The sequence below is a fragment of the Ailuropoda melanoleuca genome, chromosome 15 (assembly GCF_002007445.2).
Source record: "Ailuropoda melanoleuca isolate Jingjing chromosome 15, ASM200744v2, whole genome shotgun sequence".
NCBI classification, from domain to species: domain Eukaryota; kingdom Metazoa; phylum Chordata; class Mammalia; order Carnivora; family Ursidae; genus Ailuropoda; species Ailuropoda melanoleuca.
In genome coordinates, this window is record NC_048232.1 from 34,154,006 (window position 1) to 34,170,567 (window position 16,562).

The following is a 16,562-nucleotide window of genomic DNA, read 5'->3' on the forward strand; positions in this document are numbered from 1 at the left end:
TCCGTGGGGATTTCAAGATCTGTCAGAGCATTCCTGGGGTGAGAGGAGGCCTGGGGGGTGCAGGACTGGGATCTGATCCCCAGGCCAAAGCTCAAGTAACTGGACTGACTGGCTTTCCTCCACCGCCTTCCTCTTCTCCCCATTAACATTTCTAGTCTGTATAAGGGGCATGAGGGAACTCTGGGGGCGATGGAAATGCTCTATATCATAACTGCGGTAGTGGTTACACAACTGTCAAATGACTCCTTTTGTCAAAACTCAGCAAAACTTGGGGCACCTGGGTGGCACAGCGGTTAAGCGTCTGCCTTCGGCTCAGGGCGTGATCCCGGCGTTATGGGATCGAGCCCCACATCAGGCTTTTCCTCTATGAGCCTGCTTCTTCCTCTCCCACTCCCCCTGCTTGTGTTCCCTCTCTCGCCTGGCTGTCTCTCTCTGTCAAATAAATAAATAAAATCTTAAAAAAAAAAAAAAACTCAGCAAAACTTACAATGAATTTTATTGTGTATAAATGATACTTCAATAGAGCTGGCAAAAAGAAATGTTAAACGAAGAAGAAGAAAGAAGAAACAATTCTAGATCCTTTAGTGCTGATTACTGACAGTGTTGGGAAGGCAGTAATCTGATTAAACTAGTTCATATGCAGAAGTCCTCCCAAGGATATTCATTTTTTTTTAAGATTTTATTTATTTATTCGGCAGAGAGAGAGACAGCCAGCGAGAGAGGGAACACAAGCAGGGGGAGTGGGAGAGGAAGAAGCAGGCTCCCAGTGGAGCCTGATGTGGGGCTCGATCCCAGGACCCTGGGATCACGCCCTGAGCCGAAGGCAGACACCCAACGACTGAGCTTGTGTTCCCTATCTCACTGGCTGTCTCTCTCTCTCTGTCAAATAAATAAAATCTTAAAAAAAAAAAAAAAAGAAGAAGAAGAAGAAGTAGTCTGCATTTTACCAGCTTCCCAGATGATTCCTACGCAGGTTCGAGTTTGAGAAGAACTTCTCTACACACCACCTTTTTTTGTCCTCACTAAAACCCTATGATGTTGCATACCTAGCAATACTGCTTTTGTATTAAGTCAATGATTTATAATCACCTCCATCTCTTATTTACCTAGTATAGTTATAGAAGGGAGAGGAGAAAAGATGCCATTAGTGTGCATTCATCTACATAAATTTACATATGGTCTCCATCCTGATTCTTCCTATTTCACCGTCTTTGAAAAATGGACAATAGATTTCCATGTAGTCTAAATAACCGAGAAGAGAGGACACAGGCAGAGAATTAATGCAAATGCCATAACGGATCCCCAGAGCAAAGGAAATAGCTAAAACATAAAAGAAAATGGAAGGTACCAGACTCCTCCTGCAGAAGCCGGGCCTACACATAATTGAAGTTTTTATTCCATGGCCCCTAATACTCACAACAGTCCTGCCCCCTCTCTCCCTACAAAAAGCTCGTGGCAGACATCACAGACATCCACAGGTCTTCCCCTCACCCCAGTGGAGAAACAAAAGATTTTATGCCATTATAAAGAAAGAAGTAGGGGCGCCTGGGTGGCTCAGTTGGTTGAGTGTCCAACTCTTGGTTTCAGCTCAGGTCATGATCTCAGGATTGTGAGATCGAGCCCCGAGTGGGGCTCTGTGCTCAGCGGGGAATCTGCTGGAGATTCTCCCTCTCCCCCACCCCCCTGCTCATGCTTTCTCTGTCTCAAATAAAAACAAGTAAATCTTAAAAAAAAAAAAAAAAAAAAAAAGAACTGAAGTACACCCGGAGTAGTTCCTGGACTAGGAATAGCTTATACGTGTTTTTCCCTGTGAGACAGCATGGTCGTACAACCTGTGACTCCTACAAAAATACCCCTTCGATGGGCGCCTGGGTGGCTCAGTTCGTTAAGCATCTGCCTTCAGCTCAGATCATGGTCCCAGGGCCTAGGACTGAGTCCCACATTGGGCTCCCTGCTCAGCGGGGAGCCTGCTTCTCCCTCTTGCCCCCAGCTTGTGCTCTCTAAAATAAATAAATAAAATCTTAAAAAAAAAAAAAAAGAATATCCCTTCAAGATCCAGCATGCTGGAAAATCATCCAGTCCACGGATGGAAGTAGACTAAGACAGACCTAGGGTGGGGAATGGTGGTTAAGGAAAACAGATGGCGTGCAACACCATCTCATCAGAAAGATGAAACTTAGAAGCTAATTGCCTCAAGAGATCCAAATAAGAAAAGTACATGTTCATTAAGACAGACCATTATATAGTCTATAAAACTTTATTAAAATTGGGATTACTTACAAACTTGTACAATAAAAATGAAAAAATATATAATAAGACATTGTTATTTTTTCTTACAGAAAAGAGTGAAAATGAGACCTATGGCAAACAGCCATCCCTGATCATTTTGTTCCTTTCAAACATTTGTGAACATTTATTTTAAATATAAATAACAAATCTTTTAGAACAACACTAAGGCATTACCCACAGGCTAAAACTTACCCAGTAATTCCTTAGCCCTGCTATTTCACCATGAATTCCACAAACATGGGAAACTGAGGCAATGGCAGGCTGTAACAGTTCTAATACTCGCATTAAGAGCTATCTAGCATGCTAACGGGATACAAATGTTGCCCATACCATAAGAAAGTTCAGAGAAGAGGATTTCACCATTTTCAAGTTACTGTCAAGAGAGTAAAGAGGAAGATGACACACACAGGCAGGGGATGTGGGAGCCGAGTCCCAAATCTGGGGGAGGCTGTGCGCCATTCCCACCCCCCGCTAAAGCTGTGCGTTGATGTGGACATGAATCTGCTTTGTTTACTCCTAGCAGGCTCTGGCTCCCATCACATAAGGCACCAAACACCCTTTTCAAGGTAGTAACCATCTAGAATCCAACTCAACAGTAACTGGGGCCATAAGCTAAGTTACCGAGAGATACCACTGGATCGCCATAACTGCATAGGTTTCCCTAAACATAATAATCAATTTCTGCTACATCAAAACATAAACAAGAGGTTTCAGGTGCATTTGCCTTGTGCAAATGGCTATTTTATAGGTTTATTACTTGGTTTCAGTGCCTATGTAACATGAAGGCATAATAAATCTGTCAAAGTGTCCTCTCCTTGGTTGAGATAAAGTTCTTGGCATTTCAATATAGGTTATTATCTCATAGGTCAGACCTGAGTCCAAAGGAATACTAGAAGGACATTTAATTTCCTTTCCTCCTACTTCAACTTTCACCACTCAATTCAGAGAAGTTATGAGTACACAGCTAAGAACCATTTTTACGCAGGCATCCATCTGAGCCCATCTTTTTTTCTGGAACAAAAAGATTGAGGGCAATTGCATAATCCATTTCCAAGCTTTTTATGGATATCAGGGCCAGCGAGGACTATCTGGTCTATTTGAGTCCTTTCATTATCAAATCTCCAAGGTATATGCCAGGTGGGAATTGGGTTGAAGGGAACACAGTCAGTGAAGAGAGGGCTAGGCTTGAATGGGATGTATCAGCACAAAATTGAATACTGGGACCCAAAGACTATGATCAGCAAAACCCCCTTTGTAACAGACACGAAAGTCATGAATGTGGGGGGAGAAAATAAAATCTGGTGGGATGAAGTGGCTGATAGGACCTTCTTCTTAGAAGACATCCAAGTTGCTAAGCTGCCCTTATTTTTGGCGATTGGTTCCATTGGTATCATGAAAGCAATCTCAGTGGGAACATGAAGGGGAAATGTTTTAGGCCAGCTGGCTCGAGTATTCCCATTATTGGCAGTCATGCTCTACATAACTCGGTCAGACCAATTAGAGGCGATAGATTTCCGATGCTAAAGAGACCCTGAGCCCTAGGGCCAACTTATAGCCTGGTATTGGCGAGCAAGACGCTGACACGGCAGCAGACGTGGCTCCAGCGTCCGGCTCACTCCATGGTTATCCCTTCGATCCTTTTTGATGAGGCCAGTCTGAGACAGGAGACCATGCTGAATCACAGGAGCCATGACTGCCAGAGAAAATTAAGTGGGGGCCTCAAGCAGTGACTGAGCCAGCAGACCAAGTGGCCAAGAGGGGGACAAGAGCAGCTCCCAAAGGCGGCTTCTGGAGTCAAGCAATCTGCAGGCACACAGAGACTCTGAAGTGTCTGGGGCAGGGCCGCAGAGGCAGGCCAAGCAAGGACACACAGCACACCAAAGGCACTGTCGTCCCTCCCAGTCCAGAGCAGCTGTCACACTGCGGGACCCACAGTCACCTCCACAGCCTATAGCTCAGGTCTCCGACTACAGACACGGAGTACTAAATTGAATTTGACTGTACTCACCCCAAGCTCAAACACAGTGAAAAAAAGTGGTCTGGAGGTGGAAACGAGATTTTACAAGGAGTTTAACAAAACAGAAAAAGAGGAGACTCTTTCCCTGCTTCACAGTGCTTTCTCACCGAGATAAAGATAAGAGGCAGGGCACGGAAAGTCACCCTAGAGGAAAGCCACCACCTCCCAAACGAGCTTTCTGGGGTAAGGCACCAAAGTGTCCGGGTAATCCTCAGACTACTTGTACAGATGGATTATTTTTTCAAATTAACTGCTGATCGGATATGCTAGATCTTGATTTCTATAAATAAAGCAAAAACCAATATATTCCAGAAGTCCTAACAATTCTTTGCAGAGGGATAGAATTTTACCATGTACATAATTTACAAAGGTATAAAGATTTCCCAATATAAAGCTCCTTTGCCCTGCAACTTTAACCCCAGCATCTGCCCAAATACTGCTGTTTCACTTTCTACTGTATATTTGCTGCCAATTGAGGTAGTTGTCACTATAGGACAGTATAAAGCTGTGGAAACACTGGTGGTAATAATCAACTGGCCACCTGGAGGGGAGTCTCAGCGCTGACATTTTGGAAGTCAGCAATGAGCCCAGGGCCTCTCAAGATTATCTGCTAAATGGCTGGTCTGAAGGAGTCATTAACATTTTTTTAAAAAAATCATCTGCCTTCTCCATGATCACAGTAAACCAGTGAGCCTGACGCTGTGCTCCGGCCATCGGTGCCTATATTCCTGGCTAGAGTCATTATAGCTTCTTCCAAGGGACGGGGGTGAAGATCGCCAAGACAAAACCAAGCAAATGACAGAGACTTGGGAATTTGCTCCCTCATAAATGACATTGCTGGTTTATAAGGGTACTTTCCAAAGGCAAAAGAATCTGGAACTAATGTCACTGTAATAAAAGGCAGCATGAATCTCTGGTCAGAAACGGAATTGCAAATAAGTATATCAAGTTCATGGAAAACTGTGATCCTGGGAGGTGAGTGAGCATCCAGAGGCATGAAGATGACCTGGAGGTCTATTTCATGGCAATGCAAACTGTGGCCGCTACATAGCCAAATTTTATGTTGTATCAAGGAAACTTCACAGATAGTCTCAGGGCTTACAAATTGGCCAGATTAGGGGGGTGGAGACGGAGTACAGGTGGTAAGGAGAGGCTGAAAAGAACAGGTAGACGGTATAGACAAGGGAAGAGAAAGGAAAAGGAGAGAGTTTGATTCCACAGCAACTCGAAGATATGTGTCCCACTGACAGGAAAAATGGAGGATGTGTAAAAAGCATTTAAATTCTCTAAAAAATGATCACTTCTCCCAACTTGCAGGAATAATGCTACAAATGAAGGGGAAGAGAATGTAAGAAATGAAACAAACTCTAAATTGTACATACTTCACAGCTGAGGAAATGGACACTTCCTGAAAGGGCAGAGGGGGTAAGGAGGAATGGGAAGGGAAGAATGCAAATGTCTTAAGATAAAATTAAAACTTGGATTTAAAAAAAAAGCCTGACAGACCTCCCCTACAGAAGAGTTCACAGGCATGTTCCTAAAAACAAGTGAGACTTAGAATATCATACGTGTGAGAACTAATTCAAAGCCCAACACAACAATTCTGGGGCTTCAATGGATAATCCATATTAATAAACACGTAGGGGCCTATGGGCTCGTCAACCTGGAGCACTTGCTGGTTCTGGAACATGAATTTGTTACTTTAAAAAATATATATTCATTTAAAAAACAAGACAGAAATAAAAGTCTATTTTCCTCTTAAAACAGCTAAAACAAGGATTATTCTAAAGTCACTGAAAGAAAAGTGGAAGTGAAGGAGGCTCAGATTTGTGGATCTCTCTGGAAGATGCAGCCTAGGGTCCGAAAGAGTTACTGCACATGTAACAGTTCTCACTTCTGAGTGCCAGCTATGGTGGCAGAAATGCCACCACCAAGTCAATCTTTAAGAGGAGCTAGAACGCCGTGCTAGCTGTGGCCATCCAGTTTTTTGTTTTTGAAACATAAAGGTGGGCCAACAACCCATGGGAAGCATTGAAAGCATTCACTACTTTACCCATTCTCCCTCAGGGATCCCACAGAGACCACAAGACCATTTCCAGAGGGAGACCTACTCGGCCTCTAATTTCGGTGGGAGAATTTCTGCACTATCTCACCCTGTTTTAAGGAGTTGAGAAGCAATGGTGCACACACGCAACATGGACCAGCTAGGTGCCAAGCCAGTCCATATAAAAATAACTGACCACCACCTACGTCAGGAGGGGATCTGTCGTGTGATAGCGGGATACCGAGAATCCGCGTCCTCCTCCTCAGTGGATGTTTCCTCATAGACTTCATCCTCGGCAATGATGCTCCCTAATCCGTATTCCTGCTCATGGACAGAAACCTCATTTGGTGTGAGGTGAGAAGAACCTTCCACAAAGTCAGCAAATCTGGAAAAGAGAAGATAATACTCATTATGAACCTGCCTTCTGTCCTTTCTGGTTTCCTTTCAAAATAAGAACAAAGTGAAACCCTCGATACACTTGCAGCTCAAATTTTACAGAGCTTGCCTTACTCCTGCAGGGAAGCAGACTAAAAGCAAGAAATAAGGAGAAAAGGTAAGCTGGGGTCAGAGGCCAACATCCCCTGAAACCCCATCCTGCTTAATAAGCACTAGCCTATCCTTTTAGTTAGAAAAGTGCTAAGGTTCCTTTAGTCATCTGTAATCCTGATAAGAGAAGATTATGGGGCATTACACATTTATGCACATTTATGGCCCTATAAACTTTATGCCATCAGGATTCCAAATTGAAACTTCACATATTCATTGGTACAGTTGCTCCCAAATAAAAAGGGAACACCCCCACCCCCACCCCGCCAAAAAAACCACTCAGAGAGCAATGTAAAACTATCACACGGGAAACTTAATACGGTACCGGTGTCTTCTCCTCTCAATGCTACAATCAAATCTACAGTAGATGGTTCCTTGAGGAACTAGAAAACAGGCTACTGCTTAACATATGATGATATATGTATCTTTTTCTCAACTACTCCTAGATGAACAGGAAAACAAAGCCACAAATACAAAATGTTTATCTAGAAGTATGATCTCTGTTAAAACTCGAGGTCACAATTACCCTGACTGATGCCTGGCATAGCTGGCCAAGAGTTTACCTCTTTGGAGACTGGATTCGAGAAACAGTCTTCCAAGCAGAGCAGTCTGGACTGTTACAGTATTCTCGAAGCTCTTCTAAAGCCTTTCGGGTCTCCACTTCTCCTTGAATCCGATATTCTTCTTCTGTCAGGAGACGAGGGGGGACAGTCTTTTCTGTTGTCTTACACATCTTTCTGTGCTCACCAAAATAACATCATGAATCATTAATCAGTAATTTCTATCCAGCCTGCCCTCTAGCTTCTTTCAGTGAGCCAAGTATACAGCAGAGAGCCTAGATATTAAGAGTCATCATTCCCACCTTTCTTCTATAGACATCTTTACTTATAATGTACTCCTGATGTGTTAGACTAGGAATGGCAAGTCAGAGTAATCAATTGTATTCACTAATGTGAATAAATTCACTTATTTTCCAATAAATAATGGACAAAATATTTGCAAAGTGGAAAAATGACAAGAAAATGGTGGTATAAGATGTAGTCCATTAACTTTAGATTCCCCAAATTGAAGGCATCACCTTGACTATGTATAATAGAACCACCACTGACAACCTCAGAATCTATGACCGTTCCATGTTCACTATGCAGGAGGAAAACACTCTGCGAACTACCTCTTAAGACAAGAACTCCCAGAGCAATATGAGAGCCAATGTGAAAGAATCCAGAACCAGGTGAACCAGAAGCCTGTGGTATAAAAGTGATATACTTTGCACCACCTAGTGGTAACAGGAACACATGACACTTTCCTGGATGCTTTTATTCTACATAAAATGACTAGAATAAAATTATAAAAATGCCTTTAGAGAGTCTAAAAAGGAAGACTTGGAAGGAACGAAAGCAGAAGCATAATACGATCAACTTCCATGAGCAAACAGGCTCCCGGGTCAACGCCTCTGCACCCTTTTGCCGCAACTGCATCCCACATGGTGTGTTTCAATATAAAGTTACATTGCATTTTGGTCACCTGTAGGTGATGTACAGCCACTGAATAGGGTACTCCAGGTTCTTAGTACACAGTGCAATGATGATAATGCCAAGGGCAATATGAGGTATCTGGATACCGGAATACATGAAAAATAGGCCCATCAGCTGCAAGGTCCAGGTCAGCAGGTTGATACTTCGTTCATTCTCCAAGGGCCCGTACTTGTAACAGACTGCAAAACTCATGAATCCAACTGTGAGGACATAGCCTAAGAGAAGAGTTAACAGAAAACATTACTTTTCTTCTATAACTGGTAAAAATAATTTGTGCAGGGAGCAGCAGTGCATTCACTACATAGCACCTATTGAATTAGGAAAATGGATAAAATCTTTACCCAGTTATTCACACTTTTTTCATTACTCAAATATATTTATCTCTTTAAGTTTCTAACCTTTCTGTTGTTTCCAAATTTATCTGGTTCAAATGAGGATTAAAGCTACATGTTGAACAATACTAGAAGAGTCTGTTTGAAAAAGCCTAATATATGAAAATCCAGATTAATCACCTCTCAAAAGGTAGATAAAGGGTTACCAACTGTATAACCAAAGGATCTTCACTTTATAGAAAAATTCACTGCAGAGTCCTTTGCTTCTTAAGGTCTTCAAGTGTATTTAAGACATGATTATATTAATAAAGTCAATTTATAACTTTTCGGAAAGATGCCTATTGTGTAAAGAGAGGTGTACTTATAAACATCAACCAATTAAAGTCTCCCTGGCAGTACCATTTTCACTTAATTTTGACAACTGCACAGGATTAGAAATAAAGTGAAGAACTATGATACGTAAAGATTAATAAAACGGCATGGACTGTAAGCAAGCAACATCTTTTCGGGATCAAATGAACTAAAACAACCTATAAACATATAAAAAGGAAAGCAAAACCGACAACACTTACTTAAAAGATACTGCCAGTAACACCTCCAGATCTCTTGTAAATTTTTTAAAACTAGCTGAATGAGGTACAGAGAAAAGGACCAGCCTCCCACCAGGATGACGTAAATGGGACTTTTCTAAGACAGAGTAGAAGTGAAAACAAAAAGTTACAACAGGCTTTCCATACATGAGAGCAACAAAATGGAACTATGATTTTAAAAAAATTCAACCTACTAAAAATGCACAAAAACCACATCCCTTAAGAAGACATTCTTTATATTTAAAATAGTATAGTGTGCAAAGAACACTGGGAAAATGAGGTGCTAAAAAACTTAAAAGCCTGGCTATGTAATCAGCAAACAGGAAGGAGACTTTAATTCCCCACTGTGCACAGGATTTTAAATAAAAAGGGGGAGTTTGTACGTAATCAGGCTCCAAGTTTCATCATGGAAAGTACCTTTCTGAATCAAGGAAAAAGTCCATGAAAAAGGACACTGACTTATCAGCCACCAATCAAATTTTCAGTGCTGTAAGATTATCCAAGAAAACAGTCCTTCAACTATCCAAGCTTCTCGTGACTGCAGATGAGGATACTGCTACTTACTTACCTTGGGCATAAACTTGGACAGTAGGAAAATGACGATTAGTAGAGAGGCCGCAATTCCCACACTCATTCCAGTGGAATAGTAGAAGATTTGGCTTCTGCAGAGAGAAACATTACTTCATGACCACGTGTGTAGTCTTCATACATGTCATTGTTCAAACAAGAACTATCCCAGCCAAAAGACAGAAAAAAAGTATCAGATTAGAGCAGGTATGTGTCTACACCTTGAGGTCTGAACACTGACGAGACTGGTACAATGTAATTGCTGCTGGCTTATGCGGATTGGTCTCAGTGAGGCCCCTCAAATATATCCCGACAATAAACCTCTGCTTAGTCTCGCAATCCCATCGCAGCATTTCTCCCCCAACCCAGTTTTTAAGGAGAATCTTTCTTCTGAGGAACTGCCCAGCTTCACTGGGGAAAAGGAAGGTGCAAGGATACTGCCTGAGTGAACACTGGAAGCTGGAACTCAATTGATTACCCAGAAAGATAAGCCCAATGTAGGGCCTACAATAGAGAGCTCCTGCTCCTGCTCCTACTCCAGGCTCTTCCTGCCAGGCATTCCTCCCTCACTCGGAGTTTCTCTCAGGATCCCCAAAATAAAGAACAGCTTCTACGAATCTCACTCCAGCCCAACTTCAAACTCCAATGTGTAGCTTTCATTCATTATTCCACAAATATTCTTTTTACTTGTGTATAAAATTAATGTCAACTGTATGTTTGTTCAGTGTTTGTTTAGTTATCTGTATGTTTTCTTTTTTTTTTCTTTTTTTTTTTTTTAAAGATTTTATTTATTTGTTCGACAGAGATAGAGACAGCCAGCTAGAGAGGGAACACAAGCAGGGGTAGAGGGAGAGGAAGAAGCAGGCTCATAGCAGAGGACTGACGTGGGGCTCGATCCCATAACGCCGGGATCACGCCCTGAGCCGAAGGCAGACGCTTAACCGCTGTGCCACCCAGGCGCCCCTGTATGTTTTCTTATTTGTACATGTCAGTTTCACCTAGGTTAGCTAGGAGGTTCCTAAAAACAGGAAATGAATAAAAGCCTGGTGTTTGTTCCTTTACCTCTGAATGGCATGAAACTCACCAACACATGGCCCTGTAAAAATTAGGACTTAACATGTTATTTCCAGTGGTGGAAAGGGTGGTGATGTATTGGCTAAATCCCATCACATGATGGCTCAACCTAATAAGAGAATTTCATTCTTGCCAATCTTTTTCTTTTTTTAAAGATTTTTTTATTTATTTATTCGACAGAGATAGAGACAGCCAGCGAGAGAGGGAACACAAGCATGGGGAGTGGCAGAGGAAGAAGCAGGCTCACAGCAGAGAAGCCCGATGTGGGGCTCGATCCCACAATGCCGGGACCATGCCCGGAGCCGAAGGCAGAGGCTCAGCCGCTGTGCCACCCAGGCGCCCCTCATTCTTGCCAATCTTGTTCAGTATAAGAAAAAAGTAAAAATCGTAACATATATTAAAGTATTTAAAAATTGTTTCCAAGCAGGCAATGGCCTAGCCATAAAACTCGTGGAAAAGGGAAGGGCAGCACTTTCTCTATGATAAAGGCCAAGCAGGGTGGGTCTAAGCCTTGTCATTCTGCACTCCACCTTGGAACCTACCTGCTCAGCAAATCTCCACAAAAAAATAGCACAAGTCCAAGGAGGAAAATGAAGAAGAGTTTGGGGTCAAATCCTGAAATAAATAGAGACTTCTGTTTGATAGGGAAAACAAACAGTATAAAGCATTATAGAATAAAAGACAATGTTGGCATTATTGGTCAGCTAATAAAATACAACTGACTCTTGAACAACATGGATTAGAATTGCATGGGTCCACTTATACAGACTTTTCCTGACAAATACATCACAGCACTGTAAATGATTTTCTCTTCCTATGGTTTTCTTAGCAACATTTTCTTTTCTTTAAGCTTACTTTATAGTAAGAATACAGCACATAATATGTATAACATACAAAATATGTGTTAATCAACTGTTCATGTTATCAGTCAGTGTCTGGTCAACAGTAGGCTGTTAATAATGAAGTTTTGGGGAGTCAAAAATTATATGCAGATCTTTGACTGAGGGGGAGGAGTAAATCAGCCAGCATCCCAAACTCCGAACCTACCTAAATAGCATTGTAAATTCCACAAAAAGACTGGAAACCTTTCCAAACAGAAAAGATAAGTAGGCCTCTGTCTAACCTGTACTTCTCTAGAGATCTTATTTTTACTTTGGTTACCTATGCTAAGGCTAAAAGAAACAAGGCTTTGCTTTGGATGGAGCCAGGCATAACGCCATCAGCACTTTAAGCAATTGCCCACAAGGGGTCTCTACCACTCCGGCTTTCACACGGAAGTCACTCAGGGTCCGATTCAGCAGAATTGCCTAGAACTTTGAGTCTGGGCCCTCTGTTGTTCTCTAACTGGCTGCTTTTCTTGCCCAACACCACCACCTACTTCCTTCTGCTACACAAGCACTGTGTTGGAAAAGCCTACACTCAAACACATCTCACCCAGGACCAGGGGGCCTAAGCAGAGGCCCCTCAGTGGCATACCAGACACTCCCACAGCATTCACATTCAAGAGCTCTGAGTCTCCGGGAGGTCCACAAACAGAAACAGGAGCAAGAAGAAATCAGTACTTGTAAAAGAAGCACCAAAAAAAAAAGAAGAAGAAGAAGAAAGAAAGAAAAAAAGGCAAATTCTATACAACCAAAAAAACCTGTGGAACCAATGGACAGTCAGAAGGGCACAACCTATCTTGTAGCAAAACCCGGGAATGTTTCTGCTATTTACAACATCCCAGGACCCTAGGTAGTTACCAATGAGAGACCAAAAGTCAGAATATTCAACAGGGTAACGATTTCAATCCTCTGTGAAACTTTCTCAGACATATTCAGAAAAGGGAAAACTTCACCCAGTTCCACTGAATAAGCCTTAAACTGCAGTAATTTTCATAGTTACTTATGATTCCACAAATCTTTTTATTTGTGAAGTATTAATATTCAGTTCTACTTTTCTTCAGTTTTTATTATTTAACCATTCGGGTCTTCACATGTACGTCTATACATTCAGGACATCTAACTTTGTCTAGAAGTGCCCAGGGGGCAGGAATAAATATGTCTTACTCTGAAGAACACTAGGCATATCAGCTCAGGGCCACTGGAAGTATTAGGACACAAGTCTTCACAAATCTAGGTAAGGAGGTACTCAGAATGACCTAAAGTGAAGTCTCTATTCTAGGCCTAAAGGGTTTTATGTGGTAGAGAGACTCTCCTGTTTGGAGCAGTGGTGTACTCAGGCTATAATCAGCACCAAAAGGGAGTTGTCTTGAGCTAACTTCTCTGTCTCACTAATTACACTCTCCAAAGCTCAGTTCCTTTTCACGATAGAACCCACCAGAAAAAGAGAGGTACGACTTACTCCGGGTCACAACGACATCATACTGGGTGTCTTCCTCTATAATCTCAACTTTGAGGCAGGTTTTTGTGCTGTACAGACCCACGTTAACATAGGTGTCATTCAATTTCTCTTTTAAAAAGGAGGAAAAAAAGTTCCAGATACTAAACTGCTCTAATTCCTTCAGTTTCTCTTCATTCTCCACCTGGGTGACTCGTACCAGTTTGGAACTATTTACCCGGATCTGAAACACAAGTAAAATCAGGATGAGAAAGAAGTAGGAATTTTAAATTTTCATAAATATAATTTTAAAAAACCTTTAAAATAAATAACTAAATCAGTAATAGTGCCAGTTTTCCACAAGGCTTATAAGAAATATAGAGATGCAACGGCTCAAACATAATTGGGCAAATAACATTGCACAAAGTACACAGAGGCAGCTGTTAGAATGTCTTGTTGTTGGGGCGCCTGGGTGGCACAGCGGTTAAGCGTCTGCCTTCAGCTCAGGGCGTGATCCCGGAGTTATGGGATCGAGCCCCACATCAGGCTCTTGGACTATGAGCCTGCTTCTTCCTCTCCCACTCCCCCTGCTTGTGTTCCCTCTCTTGCTGGCTGTCTCTATCTTCTCTGTCGAATAAATAAATAAATCTTTAAAAAAAAAAAAAAAAAAAAAAAAAGAATGTCTTGTTGTTAACATGATCTGAATCTACTATTAAGCCAGAACAACACAGGGGGAAAAATGACTTCCAAGCTGAAAGAGTTATCACTGTAGCTATTTATGAGAGATCATATAAAACAAGGCTCTAGAATATTAAGAAAATTGCCAGGCAGAAACAGCCCCAGAAAACTGAAAATGTTTCCCATAATGACAGGCTGAGAGGTTCAACCCTTTGTCACAAATCACTGATTATGGGTAAATGTTGGTTATAACGTGTCTCAGATGGAATATGATCTTTATATCAGACAATAAAAAAAAAAAAATTAAAAAACCCCACAAACCCACCCTTATGTTTTTGATGTGAACAAATGCTCTTATCAGTAACTATGCTTATAGCAGCAGCAGCAGCATTTCCAAAAGGACTCATTTTGTTCAATCATTATTACAGCCAGACATTCTCGCTTGCCAGGTGGCTTAATAATCTTATGAAATAAATGAAACCGAAGTCATTCTATCAAGGGAAAACTTCAGGCAAGGGGTTTATGAAACATTTCGTGTAGAATCAAAATAGAATAGGAACAGCAAAGCAAAAGAGTTTACATCCTGACAGGCGTGCAAGTTTCCAGGCCAAAGAAGGCATAAGGCCTTTAAGAGAGAGGGGGGTATGTGTGCGTGCGTGTGCGTGAGAGAGAGAGAGAGCGTGTGTGTGTGTGTGTGTGTGTGTGTGTGTGTGTGTGTGTATGTAGAAGGAAAGAGAGGACAAGAAGGAAGCTTCTTTGGGGAAAAAGAGGAAGGAAGGTTACCTCAGGGTCAAGTATTATAAGCTACTTAAGGGAACAAAGACAAAGAGGGAAACAAAGGAAGTATAAATGCTTGCTGATGAAAACACAATTCAGGATAATCTCAACCCTAACAAGGTTGTTGACAATATTTTTTTTTCCCAATTGTGTGTGTAGGGGGAAAATGTGTCGAAGTACTCACTAATCACAGACAGACAAGATATTCACAGATGCTGTCCCAGCCAGAGGGCCTCCAAATTATTACCTGTATCCGTGTCCACACATCACGCCACTTTGGGATAAGCATATTTTTATAACAGAATTGTTGCCTATGATTGAAATTGGAAACTTGGGATTCCTGAAGCATGACCACTCTTGCATCAATTCCAGCTTTATGCAAAGAAAGGAAATAAGAATTGAGTATAACAGAACAAGTTAATAACTACAATTCATTTCATAAAAAAATTAAACTGACCACTCTTTTTGTTTTCTTTTTTTAATTGAAGTATAGTTGACATACAATGTTACATTAGTATCAGATGTACAACACAGTGATCCTACAAGTCTATCCCTTATGCTGTGCTCACAAGTGTAGCTACCACCTGTTACCATGCAGTGCTATTACAATACTGACCACTGGCCACTTTCTTAAAGATGGGGTTAAAACATCAGTGACTGAGAAACAAGAAAAGTGAAATGAGAGAAGAAATAGGGCAGAGTCTTATTCCTATCAAATTCAATTATTTAGATATTATAGGCACTAACCCAGAATAAATAATAATAAAAGTTACTATTAGTGTTTATTAAGACAGTATGCTGTTTTTCATTTAACTCTCCAAAATGCTATGAGGCAGGCACTCTCATAATCTCTGTTTCGCAAATTTAAAAAAATGATGCTTAAGAAGGAGTAAGCAATTTGCCGAAAGTCACACAGCTACTGAATAACTTAACTGAGATTCACACCCAGGTCCTGCTTCCCTTATAAAGGCAGAGCTGAAGTAACCCCACCTATTTATTTCCTCTACCCTTTTTCTGAGTAGGATGAACAGACTTAGCAACATTTTTGTATATACAGTACTTTAAGAAGATACTAAAAAAATCACAAAGTTGCTTTTGTCCAACTGTTTTGTTTCAAATTTTATGAGCAGTCAATTAATATATGCACTCCCTTTGATTTTGCGAAGACAGAAGATTCTCCGTTCAGAAGTTTGTATTCAATCCCAGCCAATTGTAGGCTTAAAAGTGACCACTCTCTCGTACCTTCCCACGCAAATTTGCACAAGCGACCTTCTTTACCACAAAAGTTAAATAACTTTTTCCTTGAGTTCTATATTGTACCTACCAACATATTAAATGCTACTCTAAGTGGAAATTTAGTTATCACTCTGGTCTAGGTACAAAGATAGGTAGATTTAAACTAAATAAACTAAAAATAAACTAAATAACAACATACAAAAAAGGCAAGGATACTTGCCAGTCCAAAATGGCTTTGGTGAAGCTAAGACTAATTTTGAATTTCTGCCTTAACCTAAACATAAAAGCAAAAACTACAAAACTCTTAGAAGAAAACACAAGTGTGAATCTTCATGACCATGGATTAGGCTATGGTTTCTTAGATATGACACAAAAGCATAAGGAAACAAAGAAAAAAACAGATGAATCTGAGTTCATAAGAATTTAAAACTTTTGTGTTTCAAAGGACCTTATTAAGAAAGTAAACAGACAGGGGCGCCTGGGTGGCACAGCGGTTAAGCGTCTGCCTTCGGCTCAGGGCGTGATCCCGGAGTTATGGGATCGCCCCACATCAGGCTC

General features: G+C 41.2%; 1 protein-coding gene across 2 annotated transcripts in view; it reads right to left on the reverse strand.

Annotated features, from left to right (window-relative positions):
* Window positions 1-1,760: 1,760 nt before the first annotated feature.
* NEMP1 (nuclear envelope integral membrane protein 1) overlaps window positions 1,761-16,562 on the reverse strand; it is a 26,657-nt gene continuing 11,855 nt past the window's right edge. Inside the window, exons 2-9 of one of the 2 annotated variants that reach the window (XM_034643614.1) lie at window positions 15,016-15,140; window positions 13,338-13,557; window positions 11,537-11,609; window positions 9,922-10,015; window positions 9,336-9,450; window positions 8,421-8,646; window positions 7,460-7,633; window positions 1,761-6,735 (exon numbers count right to left, since the gene is read on the reverse strand). In XM_034643614.1, coding sequence (XP_034499505.1) covers window positions 6,558-6,735; window positions 7,460-7,633; window positions 8,421-8,646; window positions 9,336-9,450; window positions 9,922-10,015; window positions 11,537-11,609; window positions 13,338-13,557; window positions 15,016-15,140 — 1,205 coding nt within the window. In that variant the 3' untranslated portion in view covers window positions 1,761-6,557. The remainder of the gene's footprint in view (window positions 6,736-7,459; window positions 7,634-8,420; window positions 8,647-9,335; window positions 9,451-9,921; window positions 10,016-11,536; window positions 11,610-13,337; window positions 13,558-15,015; window positions 15,141-16,562) is intronic. The other variant, XM_019796194.2, reaches the window with a different exon arrangement.